Source organism: Setaria italica, chromosome VIII (assembly GCF_000263155.2).
Source record: "Setaria italica strain Yugu1 chromosome VIII, Setaria_italica_v2.0, whole genome shotgun sequence".
NCBI classification, from domain to species: domain Eukaryota; kingdom Viridiplantae; phylum Streptophyta; class Magnoliopsida; order Poales; family Poaceae; genus Setaria; species Setaria italica.
In genome coordinates this window covers 33829331-33847506 of record NC_028457.1, presented here as the reverse complement: position 1 = coordinate 33847506, position 18176 = coordinate 33829331, and the positions used below count along the sequence as shown (strand labels likewise).

At 43.4% G+C, this 18176-nt stretch overlaps 2 protein-coding genes across 2 annotated transcripts; one reads left to right on the top strand and one right to left on the bottom strand.

Moving 5' to 3' along the window:
• Positions 1-946: 946 nt before the first annotated feature.
• On the bottom strand, positions 947-2300 carry LOC101755099 (BTB/POZ and MATH domain-containing protein 1). The gene has a single exon (XM_004979650.3). It carries the CDS (start codon positions 2204-2206, stop codon positions 1157-1159), a length of 1050 nt encoding a protein of 349 aa, XP_004979707.1. The 5' UTR covers positions 2207-2300; the 3' UTR covers positions 947-1156.
• A 4571-nt stretch (positions 2301-6871) lies between these two features.
• Positions 6872-10147, top strand: LOC101764161. Its single transcript, XM_004980690.1, has 2 exons — positions 6872-6953; positions 9372-10147. The coding sequence occupies exons 1-2, from the start codon at positions 6872-6874 to the stop codon at positions 10145-10147; spliced, it is 858 nt and encodes a 285-aa protein (XP_004980747.1).
• The last annotated feature ends 8029 nt before the right edge of the window (positions 10148-18176 follow it).

Below are 18176 nucleotides of genomic sequence, written 5' to 3'. Positions count from 1 at the left end.
AAATGATCTTGTGATTCTAAACCACCTCAAATGAAAAATTAATGAACTATAAACTTTTAGATCTCATTCACCACTACAGCTTTGATATAGAGCTGCCCTATGTCCGAGGTTGTTTGAAAAATTCAGAAATTTAAGATTTCAAAATTAGACAACTTATAATAATTTTTTAGACTACTAAATGATCTTAAATGAAAATGTTATCAACTACAAAGCTTTAGACCTCAACAAGCTCTACAATTTTGATATAAAGTTTATCCGAGATCACATAAAAAAGTTATGAATTTATTTGCGTGAGATCATCTCTAGGGTCAGACAATGGGGGTGACCCGGCTTGGAAATGATCATTTTCAAGGGCAAGTCACCCCATCGTCCGCCCCTGGAAATGACTCAATTTCCAGGGGCAGCTCACTCCATAATCCGGTTCTGCAAATACTTCTCCAGGGGTGGGCCGCAAGCTACTCCTTTTGTAGGAGCGGGTGACCTTCTGAGCCGCCCATAGAAAAAAAAATTAGGACACGCCAAAAAATCTTTTTTTATGCCCAATATTCGTCCTTACAACAAATATGTTGAGTTTCACTCCAAATGCTATGCTTTCTTTGTTAACCTGTACTAGGAGGTTACTTTTGCCGTGCTTATTATTATCTTGTATTGCTCCAGTTATAAGCTACGCAGGGGTTGTTCCCTGCTGCTATGTTAACAAAGTTGTGGATCCGAGAGAGGGGGTCAGCGTTTTCACAAACTTTGCATGTCCGACTCTGAAAAAAGAGAGAAAACAGACATGTATAATGTCAGTGATATCAGGCTAGACCCCTACACGTGGTTACCTTTGAATGCAACAAACTTCTCCGAAGCTGCCAAGACAAGAATCATATGGCTTATCTGCAACTTAAAGAGCTGTATGTAATTACATATATGCAAACTTACATTTGGAAATAGCCATATGAGAGACATTTCAACTTGCAATCCATTGAAGGCCAGTGGCGAAGTGGTTTATTTAAACTTTCCACACACAGGAGGGTACAAAGGACACCGGAAATACAGCAGCAGAGGTCGCACCTTTCAGAGCAGTGCCTACGGAAATAAGTGTCCCAATACAAGAAGAAGAAAAAACAAGTTGATTACCCTTCTATGAAACTGGAATCATTGCCGCCCATGGTTACTCGAAGATCAATACGGTAGCAAGCTTGTCAAGCAACCCCTTGAGAACAGCAGGGCAGGTATCGGTTAGCTCCTCAAATCCATCTGTTTCGATGAACTCCTCAAGATTGGTGCTAGAACTGAGGAAATCGAAGCACGCTTCCTTCAGACCGGGGCAGTGGTGCCGGTCAGCTAAAGCCAGCATCCTCGCCACGGAGTCTGCACGTATGCGCCTGCACAGCTTCTCCTGGCAAATCAGCTTCATCCTCTCGAGGCCATACCTGTCGGCCGCGACAAGAAGATCCTTGTAGTGCGCCGTCATCATGTATCCGTCACCATCATGTTGCTCCAACTCCTCATCGGTCTCCGTCAACGAGTCGGTGTAGACGAAGTGAAGGAGGGATCTGAACACGTGTGCTTCCATGTCGTCAACAGCTATGACAACACCGCCTGTGGCGGCCTCCTTGCCCTCCTTCATTTCACCGAAGAGCTGTGCCCGGAACACCGGTGACCGCGCCGCGAGAACGCACCGGTGCGCAGAGAACGTGCCAGTGCCGCCTCCTCCTGCTACCTTGAAGGTCACGTCCGTGCCATCTTCGCACGCCAGCAGGTTGCCGAGGTGCTGGTGCAGATCAGAAGGGGGCACCGTAACAAATGCATCGGTGGCCTTTGCCGTGAAGGGCTTGATAGCGATGTCGCAGCTGACGGTGAAGGAGCCATCGTCGAGATACTTCTGGCGATCCAAGTCTTCCCTGGTGATGAAGTCAGAACAGACCCACTCCCAGCCCTCGTGGGGTGACCAGTTCTGGAACGAGCAGGCTCGAGTCCTGCAAGGCACCGGTCGGACTTCGCGGTCGAGTAGGCTGAACTTGAACCGTGCGTTGAGGGGCGCACGGGTGTTGCCGGAAGAAAGGCGGAGGATAAGGGACACCGTACCAGCAGAGGAATTAGTGTAGTCACAGTCGCAGCGACAGCCTCCTATGTTGGAAGACCAGCATGAACGCCTAAAACTCATCTGGCAGCCGATCTGGGAGGCCGCAATCTCGATCAGGTGGTGCTCACTCGCCATGAGGATGGATGGATGGATGGATGGTGGAGGCAGATGGTTGGAAGAGGGAAATGGAAGAAGAGACTATGAGAGGGAAGTGGTATGAGCTGCAATGGTGATAACCATGTGAAGCAAGGGCCCAAAAAGCGCTTCCATAGCTGACGATGCAAAGGTGCTTTGGTTAGCAAATCTCAGTAATTAAAGTCGCTTTATTCAGAAAAGGAAAAGGAGATGCGTGTATGTGGCCAGTTCTCTTTTCCTTCAGAGATTCTTCTTCCTTAAGTTTTTTTACAATAGTATGCCATTATTTCTAAATGCATCTAGCATGGAAGTTCTAATGCCATTATTCCTTAACTGTGTGTTACTGTGTCCCTGCTCTATACCTGTGCAGATTCAGACTTTAGGAACTTCCGATCCCTCTCTAAGAGCAATTACATTGCTACACATCATCAGTATAATAAGTCGTCTCATGCAGTGTCACGTAGAATTTTTTATGTTGCGGAGGAGAGAGAGTGAAAAGAGAGAAAGAGATTGTTGTTCGGCGAAACATCCATCTCATGTGCTCAATTTAAGGACTACGAGTCAACTCTATAACCATTGTACAAGTTGTCATGCAACTCATAATATTTTTTTCTATACGCACAAATTAAAGAATTATATAGCTCTACCTTACAACATATAAGATAACCATTGTACGAGGAAGCTTCCGAGCGTAGCAGTTGGCTTCTCCCGCCTTGAACAGAGGATATAGCAATCCTTTGGATTGGTATATTTGGGTCAAGGAGAGAGAAATTTAGGTTGTAGTCTAAAAAAAATTAGGAATAGCAATCCATATAGCAAATCTGTTGGAGCTGAGTTTTTATGCTTTTGGTAGTTTTCTAGTATAGTATAGCAAATGGGTTTAGGTAAACTGTTGGAGATGCTTGGCAGTGAAACCGCTGAAGAAGGAATGAGATTACTAGAGTGGAAGGTGGTCCACATGAAAAGAGAGTGTAATGGTGCGCATGAGATTGCACAGTTGGCAAGGCGAACGAGGCATTCAGCAGTTTGGCATTTCCCCGCTCCAGGGCACGCGGAGCAAGTTATTGCTCGCGAATGTACTTTTATTTTCTGAGTAATAAAGAAGCTCTCTTTTTCTTGAAAAAAACTCATTCTGTCCTAAATTAAATTCATGGACTTCTTAATTTTGAGGACAGCTAAAATAGAAAGTGAAGTAGCAGTCGTGGTCGGGGCAAGCCGCTGTATCCATCTTGCCGAGGATGCCGGTAGCACTACCGGAAACACCCCGAGTGCTAGGCGGTTTGCCGAGTACAATCCTTCAAGCACTAGGCAAACAAGCTCTTTGCCGAGTGCTGCACAAACAATACTCGGCAAAATCTAGACACTCGGCAAACAACCTCTTTGTCAAGTGCTAAAAAAAACCACTCGGCAAACTAGGCGAAAAACACTCGGCAAAATCTAGACACTCGGCAAAAACTAGCCACGTGGACATCCGTCACTTCATGTGCCGGCCATTAGTACTTTGGCGAGTGCCCGTTAGTGGCACTCGGCAAAGAAGTAAGTCTGCCGAGTATTTTCTTGGGCACTCAGCAAAGAGATACGTTTGCCGAGTGTTTTTTATTGGCACTTAGCAAAGAAATAAGTTTTTTCTCTCTAAACTTTTTCTACTCTCCACATACAACATATGGTACTCCATGTTAAAATTTGGTATATTTCTAAATTTGTTTGCTATATTTAATTAATTTATTGCATTTCAAGGAATTTTTTGGTATAAGGCAAATTTGAACTGCAAGTGATTTGATAAAAGAATAAAATGAGTATAAAAATGATATTCATGTTATTGAGTCCAGTGTGAGGCCTTACCTGAGAAATGAAAAGAAATTTCGAACATCTTGTTCAAGAAACACGACCACGAACGTGTGGCTGAATGGTTTTTTAAATTCTAAAAAAAGCAAAAGAAGTCTGAAAATCATGAGATTTGTCATGATCTCATGATATCATACGTGGAGGTTATGTAAAAAATTAAGAAGATTTCGCACAATTTGTCACATACGATGCTTACAAACTGAAGTATCTCAGAAGAAGAATCATAGCGTTGAGAAAGATTCAATAAGATTTGGAGTCAAAGTGACAGTTGAATTGAGGTTTGACTTCAAAACTTTTTGTATAGGCAATAGAGAACATAGATTGTTTCATGTGAAATTTTGGTAATTTTTTGAATCCATTTGATAATTTTAATTTATTAAGTGTAATTATAGAATTTTAATTGATATAAATCGAATTTGAGCTATAACTGCATGAAATAACAGAATAATATTCGTAGAAAAAAATCAAATATAAATCGTTGAGCGAATTTGACAAGGTATTTTCAAAGTACATCAGAATAAATTTAGAAAAACACGTCATGAAAAAGAAGGAAAAGAATGAAAATAGAAAAAACTTATTTTGCCGAGTGCTCCGGATCTGGCACTCCAAAGCTGGTGTACGTGCATATGCAGGCCTTGCCTTCAATATGAGTGTTGCATATGCATGCTCACGCAATTTAGATGTCCGTATGGGAAATTTTCACGCGAATGTGGAGTTTAAAGTTCACTTAAACGTTAATATATTATCAATGATGTGCTGCAATAAATCAGGACATAATGCCGGCCGGGGCCTTGTTCGTGTCAGGTCGGACAAGCTGCAAGATGCGAGTCCTGGTAGAACACGTCTCTTTGTTTCCGCTTTTGTCGCCGACCGTCCTACTGCCATTGACGCTGGCTCCCGGGTGCCCATATGCAAACACACCGGCGGTGAGGAGGGTGACAAAAAGACGGCGAGCTCTTCGGCGTGGCCGGTGGGCCCTGCACGTAGCCTCCCTGTGACTTATATTGTACATCCCTTTTCTTCTAAAACTCTAATCTGTAGCTGTTTCATTGTTGACTGACGTCGCCTATCACCGGAAATATTGCAATGTTAAATCCAAGGAATGCGAGTCGCGGACAACTCGAATAAAACCTTGCAGCCCTAATTCACTTAATCTATTGTAATTATTATCCTTCAATTTGCAGCACACATTTAATTTCCTTAATTCACGGACTCGCAACGGGCCGCTAAGTGTCACTGGTTCTGGCGAGAGCTGATAGCACAGCTCCCCACTCCAAAGCGGACCTCTGATGTGCCTCTGCTTCATCCGCTCCACCTCCCTGGGCTTGGCTGCGACCAACGGCGGCGTGGGGGAGGAGAAGTGCCCTGCCTGATGACGCGGCATGGCCACGGGCACGGATGGAGGGGAGGGGCCACCGGCGCATGCAAAGATGGAGGGGAAGGGCGCAGCCGCTAGAGGGGTGCGAGCGCTGTCGTGGGGGTGAAGGTGGGCTAGAGAGCCGAGCAGCCGCCAGGTAGTGCGTTTCACTGTCTAAGTTTCTATTTTGGTCTTGGATGATGTAGGTGATGGATTAACTACTGATTCCGGGCCTATTTATATGTATGAGGTCTCATGTTTCTCTAGCAAGATTTTTACTTTTGCCAAATATACTATTTGGTAGATAAGATAGAGATGACATGGTAGCTAGTCAATTTTGACATCTAGTGATAAATCTACTTGCTTGTATCGACATGTGCTTGTGTTGGGAAAACAATTTGCACTCCATGGTAGCAAAAAGTGACACTCTTTTGTTTGTTTTTTCCTAGAAATTTGGTTCACTTTTACACATGTAAATAAAAGACTTAGTCATATCATACATGTTCCACTTTATTAAAGTGCTTGTAAAGTGGTGATTTGAGATAAGCTAGAGATGACATGGCATCTAGTCAGTTTTGACATTTATTGATCAATCCTTTTGGATTATACGGTACGTGTAGGCAAAACAATTTGTACTCAATAGTATAAAAAAGTGACTTTTCTTGTTTGCATTTTCTTGATACATGATTGGCAACGATATATATGATGGGTTCACCTGTACACATGTATAAACCACAGACACGTCGTACATATATGTTCCTCTTTATTAAAGTAACTTTGTAAAGTTGTTATCACCTGATGTGGATCTATCTTTTTTAACTGAATTTGTCGATAACTTGAGACATAATTTGACCTTGCAGTCCAACTCAATTGTGGGATGCCGTTTTCCCTGTTTTTGATGACTCAGCTCACCTACGCCTCTTCCATCACCCTCATTGCCTCCTTCGCGCCACCACTATCCTTGTCTCCTGCATCCTGCCGCTGTCCAACAGGACTGGACTCGTGCCTGAGCAAACAGGACTGGACTCGTGCCTGAGCAGGAAGGACTTCTCACGGGCCCATCAGAACATGTGTGTATTCCTGGACTCCTGGCCTGGGCCGAGTAGACGATGGGCCTCGACGGGAAAGGCCCAAAAATTGCCCTCCCGGTGGGTACGTTTCGGACTCCGCGGCAGTTTCCTCTTTTGCCACCGTCGTCGTCTATCCCTTCTCGTTGCTCGTGCCTCGCGCGCAGCTCTCTTCCTTACTGCTTGCCTTTTCCGCTCCCGGCTGCGTCGCCCCTGCACGCAACGTCGCCGGCGCCGCAGGCGGCTCTCGCGCGATCCGGCATCGCCATGGACTCGTAGTAGTAGCCGCATCAGGAGCTAGTTCTTGGCTTGCCGCAGCTGGGAGTTCGGAGCTCCGGCGAGACATCCCCTGAGTTGGGGGACTGGGTGCTCCTCCTGATCCTCTTCCTCCTCTGGATGGGGGATCGGAATCGGTCGCGGTACGGGAGGAGGCAGCGCGGCGGACCTTGGCGCCCTCCTCTCCCTCCGCCTGATCACGGTAAGGACGGATGCCTCTCGCTCGCAGGCTCTCGGGCCATGCTCGATTTGCGTTCTATCATCCCGTAATCTCGCTCTAGGGCTAGGATCGGTTTGCATCTTGTTTGACCTCAAAGTTTACTTCTTGATTCTTGTGAACTTTGTCACTGGTTCGAGCTTAAAATCAGAGATGCTGATGCAGCTAGCTTGTTCCTTCAGCCTCTGTCTAAACTGTTTTCTGAAATTGCTAACTTGGCCGGACTATCACTCCTACTAGACATGGCCATTCCTGTTTGAGGAAATAAGAACCGGGAGGGTACCGGCGTACTGAATTGCAGCCGTACCATTTTGTAACAATTAGGACAAATCTCTTGAAGATGCATGGAAGTACAGATCTATCCTATCATGCAGTGCTCTGTTTTCTAGATATATTTTGAATGTTTCCCCCTTCCAGTTGGCTACAATACAACCGTTGATTTCGCACTTCATGTAGATGCAACGGCTAGGATCTTCTAGATCCGTAGCTTATTTCGCGCCTTCAGCGGAACCTTTGAATTCTTTGTCGTTTTGTGGACTTCATCGAAACGCCTAGCCATTAACCCCTACTTGATTTAGCAACTCATCCAACGCTCTGGAGTGGTGGACGAGCATAACCATGACACCAGAATCCCCCCTCTCCCCCCGCAAAGCCCTGAGAAGCCTAACACTTCTAGTTATGTGGGAGATATGAAAGAAACGAAATGCGCGTGTTCAATAGACGATAGAGCTCAACGACGATGCTTATGGAGAAAATCAAAGAAGAGGCGTCAACTTGGCTGGTGGCAGGAGCCAGGGACCTAGCGTTACTTCTAGTGCAAGAGTAGTACTTTTGTTTCGCCGTGCATCTTCTTGTTCTTTTTTTGGCTCTTGTATCTCTTGCACTATCAATGAAATAGGTAAACTCTCGTGCCTGTTCGTTAAAAAAAAGTTGTGTCCATACGCTTACTAACGGAAACTATGATATGCTTGAGGTCATATACATGTTCGCTTTTCTTCTTGTATTACTACTCATTACCTTTATAAACAAATGACACCATGAGTCCAACCATGTAGGAGATAAATACTTATTACCTTAATATGGAATGGTGCCATTTTAGGATGGAACCCTTTTTTTTAATCAAGAATTGTGATCCCTTTATTTAGCATGCTATGTGTATAACTGCCCAATCCTTCCTCCATGCAATTTATCTTCTTCAATATGAATGAGTTTATATCCTAGCTCGAGTTTTGTGCGAGGGCATATTATGGTGAGTTTGGCTTATGAAAGAAACACCTTATAGCTGTAGCTCAAAAACAAGTAATCCTATAATATTGGGTGATGTATGAATAAGCTAATACAATATTTTCTTTAGGTAGGTTTAGGATTAGAGTAAGGTTGTGCTTTAGCGATATGGTTTTGGTTCTAAGTTGGGGTTTTCCATTCTTGGTACTAACAAAATTCATAGGGATCTAACAAAAAATGAAATTTAATGAAAAAATAACAGAAAATACTCCTGTAATTGTCTGCAAAGCAGTTGTCAAGTTAGCGCACAAACTCCATTAATTGTCAGGAAGCCTTATTGATTTAGCCATGAAACATAAGGATGCAGCGTTCATCATGCGAAATAGGATGTTCCTTTCCCACTATATTTTTTCCTTTTTTTACCAAGCAGCGAGCAAGTAGGATTGTGCCCTACATTATGTGCTGGAACCAAAATAAAGTTACAGAACAATATCAGCACATAGCAGCTGGACATCCAAATAATGAAAATTGCTCTTCTAATAATAAAACCAGCGGGAAACAAAGAACCTGGGCTTTCTTTCTTGAGCATCGTCGCTTTTGTCCTTGTATTGATATTCTTCCTTTTGGCTTGCATTTCAGCTTTCCAGTATCAGTGTTGTCAACTTCTCGTTGTCATGTATTTCTTACATCATGGTTGGGTATCATTAGTTATTTCTGTAAAATGCTCATCTAACAGAATGCGCAGGATTTCATTGCCACGTATTTAAGGACTTAATTTGGAGATGCATCTGTCCACAAGGCACCTTCAATGGGCACATAATAGCTTCTAAATTTATCTTTCCTTTATGTCTTCTAATGTTCTAAATTTATCTTTCCGGTCAGACACATGGATGATTGTAACAAGTATCTGCTCGGATTCTACACTTATCAATAATTTGAAATAAATAGTTGTCGTTTCTCCTCCAAGGTTAATGACAGTAAACTCATTCTAAAGTTTCAATCTGGTCTCTACCAAATTTGCATGGCAATGTCTTGATTAATCTAGCTATAAGATAATTTTGTTCATGTTTTGTTTTGTTACAGTTTCTTGAATGAAGTAGGTTAGCAGAATTAACCAGTATCATCCTGCTTTACTGTGATGGTTCCATAAAATTTTAACATTTGTTTTCACATGTGCAGGACACAAACACTGTCCAGTCCCACTATGGGAAAGGGAATTCTGCAGTTATGTTGGCAACATTTCCTGGCAAAGGTTCTGCGAAAACAAGAAATATGTCTCAATATACAATAATTTTGAGCATTGGGATGATTCAGGAGCCTTCGAGAATTTTCAGAATGCAAAGGCAAGGTTCTGGGCTGACTATCATGGCCAGCCTTCTGATATTCCTTTGCCCGATCCTGATATGTACATTGATGAGGTCGACCACCACTGCACAGTTGACCCTGAGTTGGCAGCTGACGTGGAGAAGGTACTGCTACCAATTGACTCGGATTATGATTATAGTTCGATCCCGGTTATGGGATGGGTCAATACCTGGGAATATAACAACTTTACTATGAACCAGTCTGCTGGAAACTGTACAGAAAAGCCAGCTGAAGTGCATGATTGGGGCTGGGAGCCAAGCCATGGATCCAATGCGACTTGGGGTGGGAATAATGAATCTTCCAGTAAATGGGATAACAACAACTCCGGTTGGTGTGCTGCGCCGGAGAAGCCTAGTTGGGGCAGCTTGAGCAACAACCAGTATGCATCAAACAACAGGTATAGTAACTTCTATGGTGGATCCAACAATAACAGGTACTTCAACCAGAGGAACAATAAACAGAAGGACCATCATGAGGGTTTTCAAAGGAGCAGCTTGCAGGATCCTAGTAGAGGAAAAAAGATGGAATGGCGTCCAGTGGCCAAAAAAGCCAGCCAACAAGATGGGCAGGGAATAGAGGGTGGCTCTTGATCCGTTGCCAAAATCGCCGAGTGTTGTATCTTTTCCTTTGAGCAGCAGCCAGTAGGTTGCTGATAAAATGTGTACCTGTAAGATGTTTGAGTTGTACTGCTGCTACTCCGGAGCTGTTGTCTTGGTTTTCTTGATGTTGTAACTGGAGGATGCCATTTCCGGGCAAAGATCGTTCACCTGGCTATATATATTTATCCATTAGCTCTATTCATCCTCTCAGAAACATTATAAAGTAGTTTAGTTTATTGAAGTTCATCCTCTCAGAAACATTATAAAGTAGTTTAGTTTCTTGAAGTTGAACCAAATGGTTTCATGCTGTTTCATCCTTTGGTACAATATCACCGCATTCCGAACAGCTTCCCAGAATTAGCTTGCTGTGGCCACCCAAAGCTTACACATTTGCTCATGTGTGGCCGTGTCCCAACCACAACTGCCAGCGTACAACCATTTTTGGTTTAAGGAATACTCCATTCGTCCCAAATTACTATTCATTTTGGTTTTTATAGATACATAAATTTTGTTATGTATCTAGATATAATATATATCTATGTGCATAGTAAAAGTTATGTATGTAGAAAAGTAAAAACGAATAGTAATTTGGGACGGAGGAAGTATATTTTAGCAAGTAAAAAGGATGAAAAACTTTAGGGTTCATGTTAGAGTTAGGGTCTAAGGTTTACGACTTTGGGGTAGGCTTCATTGGAAACATACACTTTTAACTCTAACGAGATATTTTAATACTTTTGGGAAAAAAGTTTACTCTTGGAATATTATTTTTTCACACCTACCTCTGCTCTCGTTGTGAATCTCTCCTCCCCCTTAATTGATCTTCTTCCCTTCGCTCGGAACAGTTTTGATACTTGGGGAACATTACTTTTCCACACCTAAAACACGAAGCAAAAATGTTTCCATAAGACAAGAATTTCAAAAACTAAAAAAAATGATCCACTAGGATTGGATTAGGTGTGGTGAAAGCTCCACCCGTGGAGAATAATGTCACAAGTAATGTAATGAACTCCATTCGCTATTTTTCTTCTTATAATGCAAAGATATACGGCTCTCCTATGTAATTTTTTTTAAATAAGAATAGCTTTGCCGATGAATAAACAACCTCATGTTACAACTTAGCTGCCAGGTGCCATGTCACAAACATAGCTACAAACATAAGACAGACCAACGTCGAAAGTGTTCAAAGTTCGGATAGAGTTAAAAATCTCATCATGCAAATGTCAGTTGGTGATTTGGATTTCAAATTACTTTTCTCCTCTTAGGATCCTCCTTGCCGTCGTTGACGGCACACAAGCCAGTGTAGTTGCCGGAATCGAATTCATCAGAGAAATCAATACGCTCGAGCATCTCGTTAAGCTCTTGCTCCATCCACTCCCTGGCCTGCTCTCTTCTCCGCGATCAACTTGTCAGGCACCTCAACATAACCCTTCTCCTTCAAATCGCCACGCGACCCAGTCCTGGAACTCGATGAACTTCGTCTTTCTCGCCTGCGGCTTGAACTCTGCAGCCTCACGAATCGACTCCCTGGTCTCATCGATTGCCATCGTATCCTCCTGCAAAAGGAGCTGCAAGCTCCCGTCATCGTCGTCGGGCATAGTGGGGTGCTCCCAGGACAGGATCAAGTCGACCTCCTCCTTCGGCAGACGCGTCATCCCCTTCACATGAGGTGAACGGTCTCTCTCTCAATCGGAGAAACCCGGCTTGGCCATGGCCATGGCCATAAATAACCGTCAGCAGACACGGCGCTGCGCGGCGGCGGCGGCGGCGGCACGATGACTCGAGTTGGATCTGGACTTCTCCTCCGACGAGGCCGGAGCTTTCGGGTAAGTAGGCCAGCGTTGTGGGCCTGGGGTGATAATTGAACAGGTGTGCATGGGCCTCCAACTCGAAGCCCATAATATAGATTGGCGAAACCAACGGGCATTTATTTACTCAAAAAAAAAAGAATCAACGGGCATTGTATGTAGCCGTGACGGAATGTACGTAGAATTCGTGATTTTTCACGGTTTTTTCACACGTATGATCTTTACATTATACAAAAATGGAACATTTCTTAGATGAGAAAGACCTACTTTTACCCCAAAAAAATATATACTTTATGAATTGGAGCTACGAGTTTGCTACATTCAGGAATTTTTTTCCGGAAGAAAATGTGCAAAAAGAAATGTGTAGTGGAGCCGGCTCCCTTGTATATTCCTCGCTTTTAAGAACTTCAGAAAAAAGGTGGCCCGTCATGAGTCCATCCCATTATAAGGGTGTTTCATCAACTCCAGCAAAGACGCCCAAAATCAAGACCATCAATCAAATGTCTAATGGGGGCTGGTTGCATTTTTTTTTATCTCAAAACTTGCTCCTACTCCAAAAATAATAGCTCTCTATTTTTTTTTCTCATAACATGTGGGACCCGTTCGTTAGTGAACCAGCATTTTATTTTCTTGCTCTTTTTCTTCCATCTCCCTCTCTCCACGCCTCTGCTATCTCTTTTTCTTACATTATACGCCTCTGCTCGAGTCCGATGGCGCGCTGATGAGCAGAGCATCCGCTCATGTTTCGGTGGGGCAAGGTGGAGCAGCGTGCGGGTGGCTCTTCCTCCTCGCATCCAGCATGGCGAGCGTCGGTCCGGCGTGGTGTGCATGGAACTGGAGGGGAAGCACCGAAGCAGCGGTGGCAGCGGCGTTGAGGCGCGGTGAGGTACAGTTGCAATGGAGCTCAAGGCTGTCGCGGCTGAAACTCAGGTTTGGGTTTGGGTTGGGTCGGATCAAAGTGAAACCTATGATTTGTGTGTACTCTTCGGATTAGGTTGGGTTTTTTTCTAAGAAAAATTAACTTGTGTCACAAATATCGGCTAGCCGCCATTACAAAAGTAAATGAACAAGATCCACTTAAGCCGATCCACATCGGAAACAAAGAAATATAATATTAATATTGCTTGAAATAATGATTATTCGCTGTTTCGTGGAAGGGGCAGCTCACAGTTGTGGACATTGAAAACACGAGCTGCTATTGACCCTTCTTCAGAACGCGAAACATACGGTTCAGATCTGAGAACATATCACGCTTTTACAATCAATTCCGCGATCCACAAAGAACATTTAGCAGCGACATCCCATTTGATGTTACATTTGCAAAAAAAACCCTCCTCTATCTTCTCCTCCACACCTCCTTTGCCTTCCCCTCCACTCCTCCAAGTCCGTAGTAGGTGGCGTATTTGCAACTCGGAATGTAGGCAAATTGCAACTCAAATGATTGGCTATGTACAACTCCAGTTGCAAATTGCGGGATGGTATTTATTGAAATGAGTTAGGAACATCCCAATTTAATGCGAGGAGGGTAGTAGGTGTCTTACAGTATTTGCAACTAAGAGTATGAGTGTACGACCGATTGCAACTCGAACCATTGGCTGGTTCCGAAAGTAACTGGCAGAACGACTTGTCCTAGTGGTATGGCTGCGTTTCCTGGTACGATTCCGTAGAAGGGTGAGTCTGTTGGAGTGAGCATGTCCGTGAGGTCAAGACACATTTTCCTTAGTGTTTTAGCGAAAATGACGTTGAGTCCGCTTCCGCCGTCGATGAGTGCTTTTGTCAGTTTTGAGCCTGCAACGACAGGATCGAGTACTAGGGGAAATCAGCTTGATTCTGAGAAGTTTGTCCATTGGTTCCATCTGCTGAGGGTTATGGGTACCCCTGACCATTTAGCGGTGTTGGATCTGTTGGTTCGATGGCCATGATTTCCCTGAGTATTAGTTTACTGGATCGCTTGGATGCGGTACCCGGGATTCCGCTAAAGATGACGTTGACTGTTTTGGAGGCGGTCTGGAAGTCGCCTTCTCCTTCTTCATCTTTATGGATTTTGTTTTTGCCTTTATCTTTTTTCTTTGCAGTGATGTTACCCCATTCGTCAGGTGTTCGTTGCTTGCTAGTAGGGAATCAATGATGGCTTTCTTCACATCTTTGGACAGCTTCACTAATTTCTTGCTTCCCTTCATGGCCTTGTCCACCATGCACAATGTACCATAATGGAGACAACTCATAACCTTACTTTTGCGCCCAAGATTCTCGAGGAAACAGTACTGCCCAAGTCTGCCCTTCCATGGGCAAAACGGCTTCAACATCAAGAGAAGACGTATGATCATCTCAGAACAACAGCTTGTTTGCAAAAATGGTGCGGTGACGTAGCTCCGTAGCAGAGCCACCTTGAACCAACCTGAGGCCATGTACAGGTACAGCTGGTATGCCTCCAGGAGTGCCAGGACAACAGTTGTGACTATGGTGGGGTAACCCAGTTCGCCACGTGCGAATAAGTGGGTTTTTGCGCCTGTCGTGCAGACTGGTCACTGTGAGCCACGAGCATAGGGCAATCATGATGACAGCCAGACAGAGAGCCAGGTATTTACCCTTTTGGTAGAGGTAAGAGTACCTTGTGTAATACATGTCATGGACAAAAACAAGCTCCTCCTCAATGACCCTGAAGACCCGCTGCTCATCCCCGGCGAGCAGGCCTTTGAATACGAAGTCATGGGTTTTCTCAAGCTCTGCCTCTGAGAGCTTGAAGCCAGCAAACCTGAGGTTGAGCATCTTGGAGAGAACCATAGAGAGGCACAAGTCCTTGAGCACCTTGCCGTGATCACCAATGAGCAGATTCCCCTCGCACTGCCAGATCTGCTCCACGGTGGTAAGCTTCACGTCGTCCGGCTTCTTGTACCATGGTGTGTGCCCAGGCTGGTTAACGCAGTGTTTCTCACCGGCGACCATGTACTGGTAGCCTTCCATGGTCACAGGATCGAAGGCCACCAGCTTGTTGTCTATATGCTGGATGTATTCGGCGATCACCTTCACGTCCTTGCCGTGGTAGGACTTGCTCACCATCCTCATCACCTCATGGAAGCTATCATCAGATATGACTTGAGGACGATAACAACCAGGATGGCTGAGAGCGGGTACCACAGGTAGTTCGAATTCGAATCCCACTCCATGTAAATGCAAAATTTTAGAACGATAAACACCACGATGAATCCCTTAAAGAGTTGTTTGACGTAGATGCTCTTCCAGTTGTCGATGTCATTGAGGCGGCAAGCCGTGAGGCTGTCCGTGCTGGTGAGGAGCAGAAGCAGGAACACAGCCCACACGGTGAAGTCGTTCAAGAACAAATAATTGGTAGACTGCATCAGCCTAATGGTAGACTCCCAACACGATGTGATGGAGGAGACCGTGGCTCAACCACCGGCGTAACGGACCCAATATATGCAAGAGGAACATGGCCACCACGGCCACGAAGAACAAAGCTACCACGTAGTCCAAAGATAGCATATCATGACGTAGCGAACGTCGTAGCAAAGCATCAACTTGGGGAGTGGGACTTGGTGCCAAAGCCATGTCGGCAGTAGCCACGGTTTTCTCCACCAGAGGAATCTTATCAGGGTGGGAGCCCTAGTTCTCTACCTCACCACACAATGAAGAGAGTACACAGTTTGGAGTCCTGGAGAGCCCGGCCTGAGGCTGTATATATATAGCATAGAATGAAATCCTACTGGTAAAATCACGGTAGACCACTCAAATTGATTGCTACTTTTATTTCTAGCAAACTAGCAAGGTGGCTCCCGCAAATTTCCCAGTTTGACTTATTTTAAGATTTATTCCATTTGCACAGAAATATCAAGAAAGAGGACTAATTATGTGCATTACTGCATACCAGCTTGAATGTAAAACTTGATTTTTTTTTGTTTGATTTCATGCTTTTTTTTTTTACTTCCTGGTTGTGCATACTGATATTGTGAGGTAGATTTTGCTATGCTATTTGGCTAACAAGGAATGGTGTTTTTTTTTTGACAAATAGCAATCAAAAAGTTCTATATACATCCTGGTTATGTAAATATTTAGTCTTTGGCTTCGAATTTTTGTTGAAATGAAATAAATGTTAAAACAAGTCTAGTATTGGTATCACTGGTAGAGAACTCATCTTCCATGCGCCTCCTTTTATCCCAGTTTAAAGTTGGCCTGTGACTGAAGGGGTCTTAATCCCGAGTCAAATACCAATCGAGATTAAAGCCCCCCTTTAGTTCCGAGTCAAAAATCAGCCACCCGTGACAGACCCTTTAGTCCCGGGTGAAAAAATCACACCAACCGGGACTAAAGGGTCCCCCACGGGTGGGTGAAAAAGGATAAAAGCCCTCAGATCCTTTAGTCTCGGTCGGTTTGTATTCAGAAGTACTTGATCGAGTTCATTGAGGAACACGATTTTGAATACGTACTACCACTACGGGAAACATTTAAAATGCCGAATATTTTTTATTTGCCGAGTGCATTATATCGGGCACTTGGCAAAGAAGATATTTGCCGAGTGTTTTAGGGGCTTCACCAAGTGCCCCTAGGCACTCGGCAAAGTTGTTGTTTCCCATAGTGTACCCCTGTCCAAATATAACTCATTTAGACTTGAACATTCTACAAAGGTGGCCAGATGGGCAAGAAAATGACCATGCTTCATTACTCTTCACTCATGGAAAAAAAGAACACATTTATTTGTGCAATTTAGCAAGGGAAAAATAGACAAAAATTTGGCATAGAATGAGGATGACTGAGACGTGGTTTTGGACTACAATTTTTTGTGGTAGCGTGGGGAAGAAAACACAACTGTACTTGATATATGCTGACTTGGTGAAGTCATGCAGGGATTGCATGCTTACGTCACCCAATGCATGCGTAATAAAGTTGTGTTGTTCTTTATCCTTCCATCTCAAAATCACGGGGCTGCCACGACACACGAACAACGAACGCGGCTAAACTTTAACAAGTGTGTACTGGGCCAATTAGAAACATGGTCATTACCATCTTTGTATTTGAAGAATATTCTTCGATTCTTCTTAGAGAAAGTTTCTTATTTCACACTCGAAGACGAGTTAATTCCTTTCTTGATCCTGGAAAGTTTTTCCTTCCAAATATGTCACCAACTTCGAACTTTCATCCCTTATTTGACATTTCCATCACTTATGTTAGTTAGTTAGGTGAAACAATCTCCAAATCACCTCCAGAAATCATGAAACTTTTTGTAGGGATACAACAAACGAATATTAACCCATTTTGATATAAAGGACACATAAACCTTTACAGTTTTAAAACTAAAATTCACCAAATTAGGCTGCTTCTAAAATTATCTGAATTTTGATGGCATCAACACACTTTTGAAAATTATAAGAAAATAACTAATATTTCTCACATCAGATGCTAGAACTTATTAAACTATTTCCTAGCAAAACTTACATAGCGAATTTAAGCAAAATGGATTTATCTTCATTTGTTCTATTACCAAAAAAAATTTCATGAATTTTGAAGATGATTTGATGGTTGTTTCGTTCGACTGAAGTGACACAAGTGTTAAAAATATCAAATAAGGAATAAAAGATAGGACTCAGTGTCATGTAAGGAACACAAAACTTTTCAGTAACAAACAAGTGTGAATACATGAATGAACTGGGTAGTCGTCGAGATTTTGAGGATTGCTACACTTTTGTATTTTCTTAGATGAAGAAATGTCAAAGCAAGGAAATTTACATATATACACCCGAATCTCCTACAACAACTTGAAGTTGTGCTCTACTTCAAAAGCTTAGAGAAATTAAGAGAGTTAGGCTTCTTTCCCCACTAATATACTCCCTTACAAATTGTAAGTTGTTTTGACTTTTTAAAATACATAGGTTTACTATATATATTGACATAACGTATATCTAGGTGCATCATAAAACATATATACAATGCCAAAACAACTTACAATTTGAATTGGAGGGAGTCAGATTTAGTTTGTGGAAACCAAGACAAAGCAGGATATCCCAAGTTTATGATATTGTTTGGATCAGGGATTGCTAGGATTGTGCGTCACCCCACCCAAGGAATTAATCGGGTTCTTAAAAAAAATTTAACAACTCATCCTACTTTGGCGTCGTTAAATGTGTCCCATCTTCATGTTCTGGCGTCAATGGCGGCTGTCCATGGCTGAGGTACGAGTCAGATCAACGGTGAGGTGGCGAGTG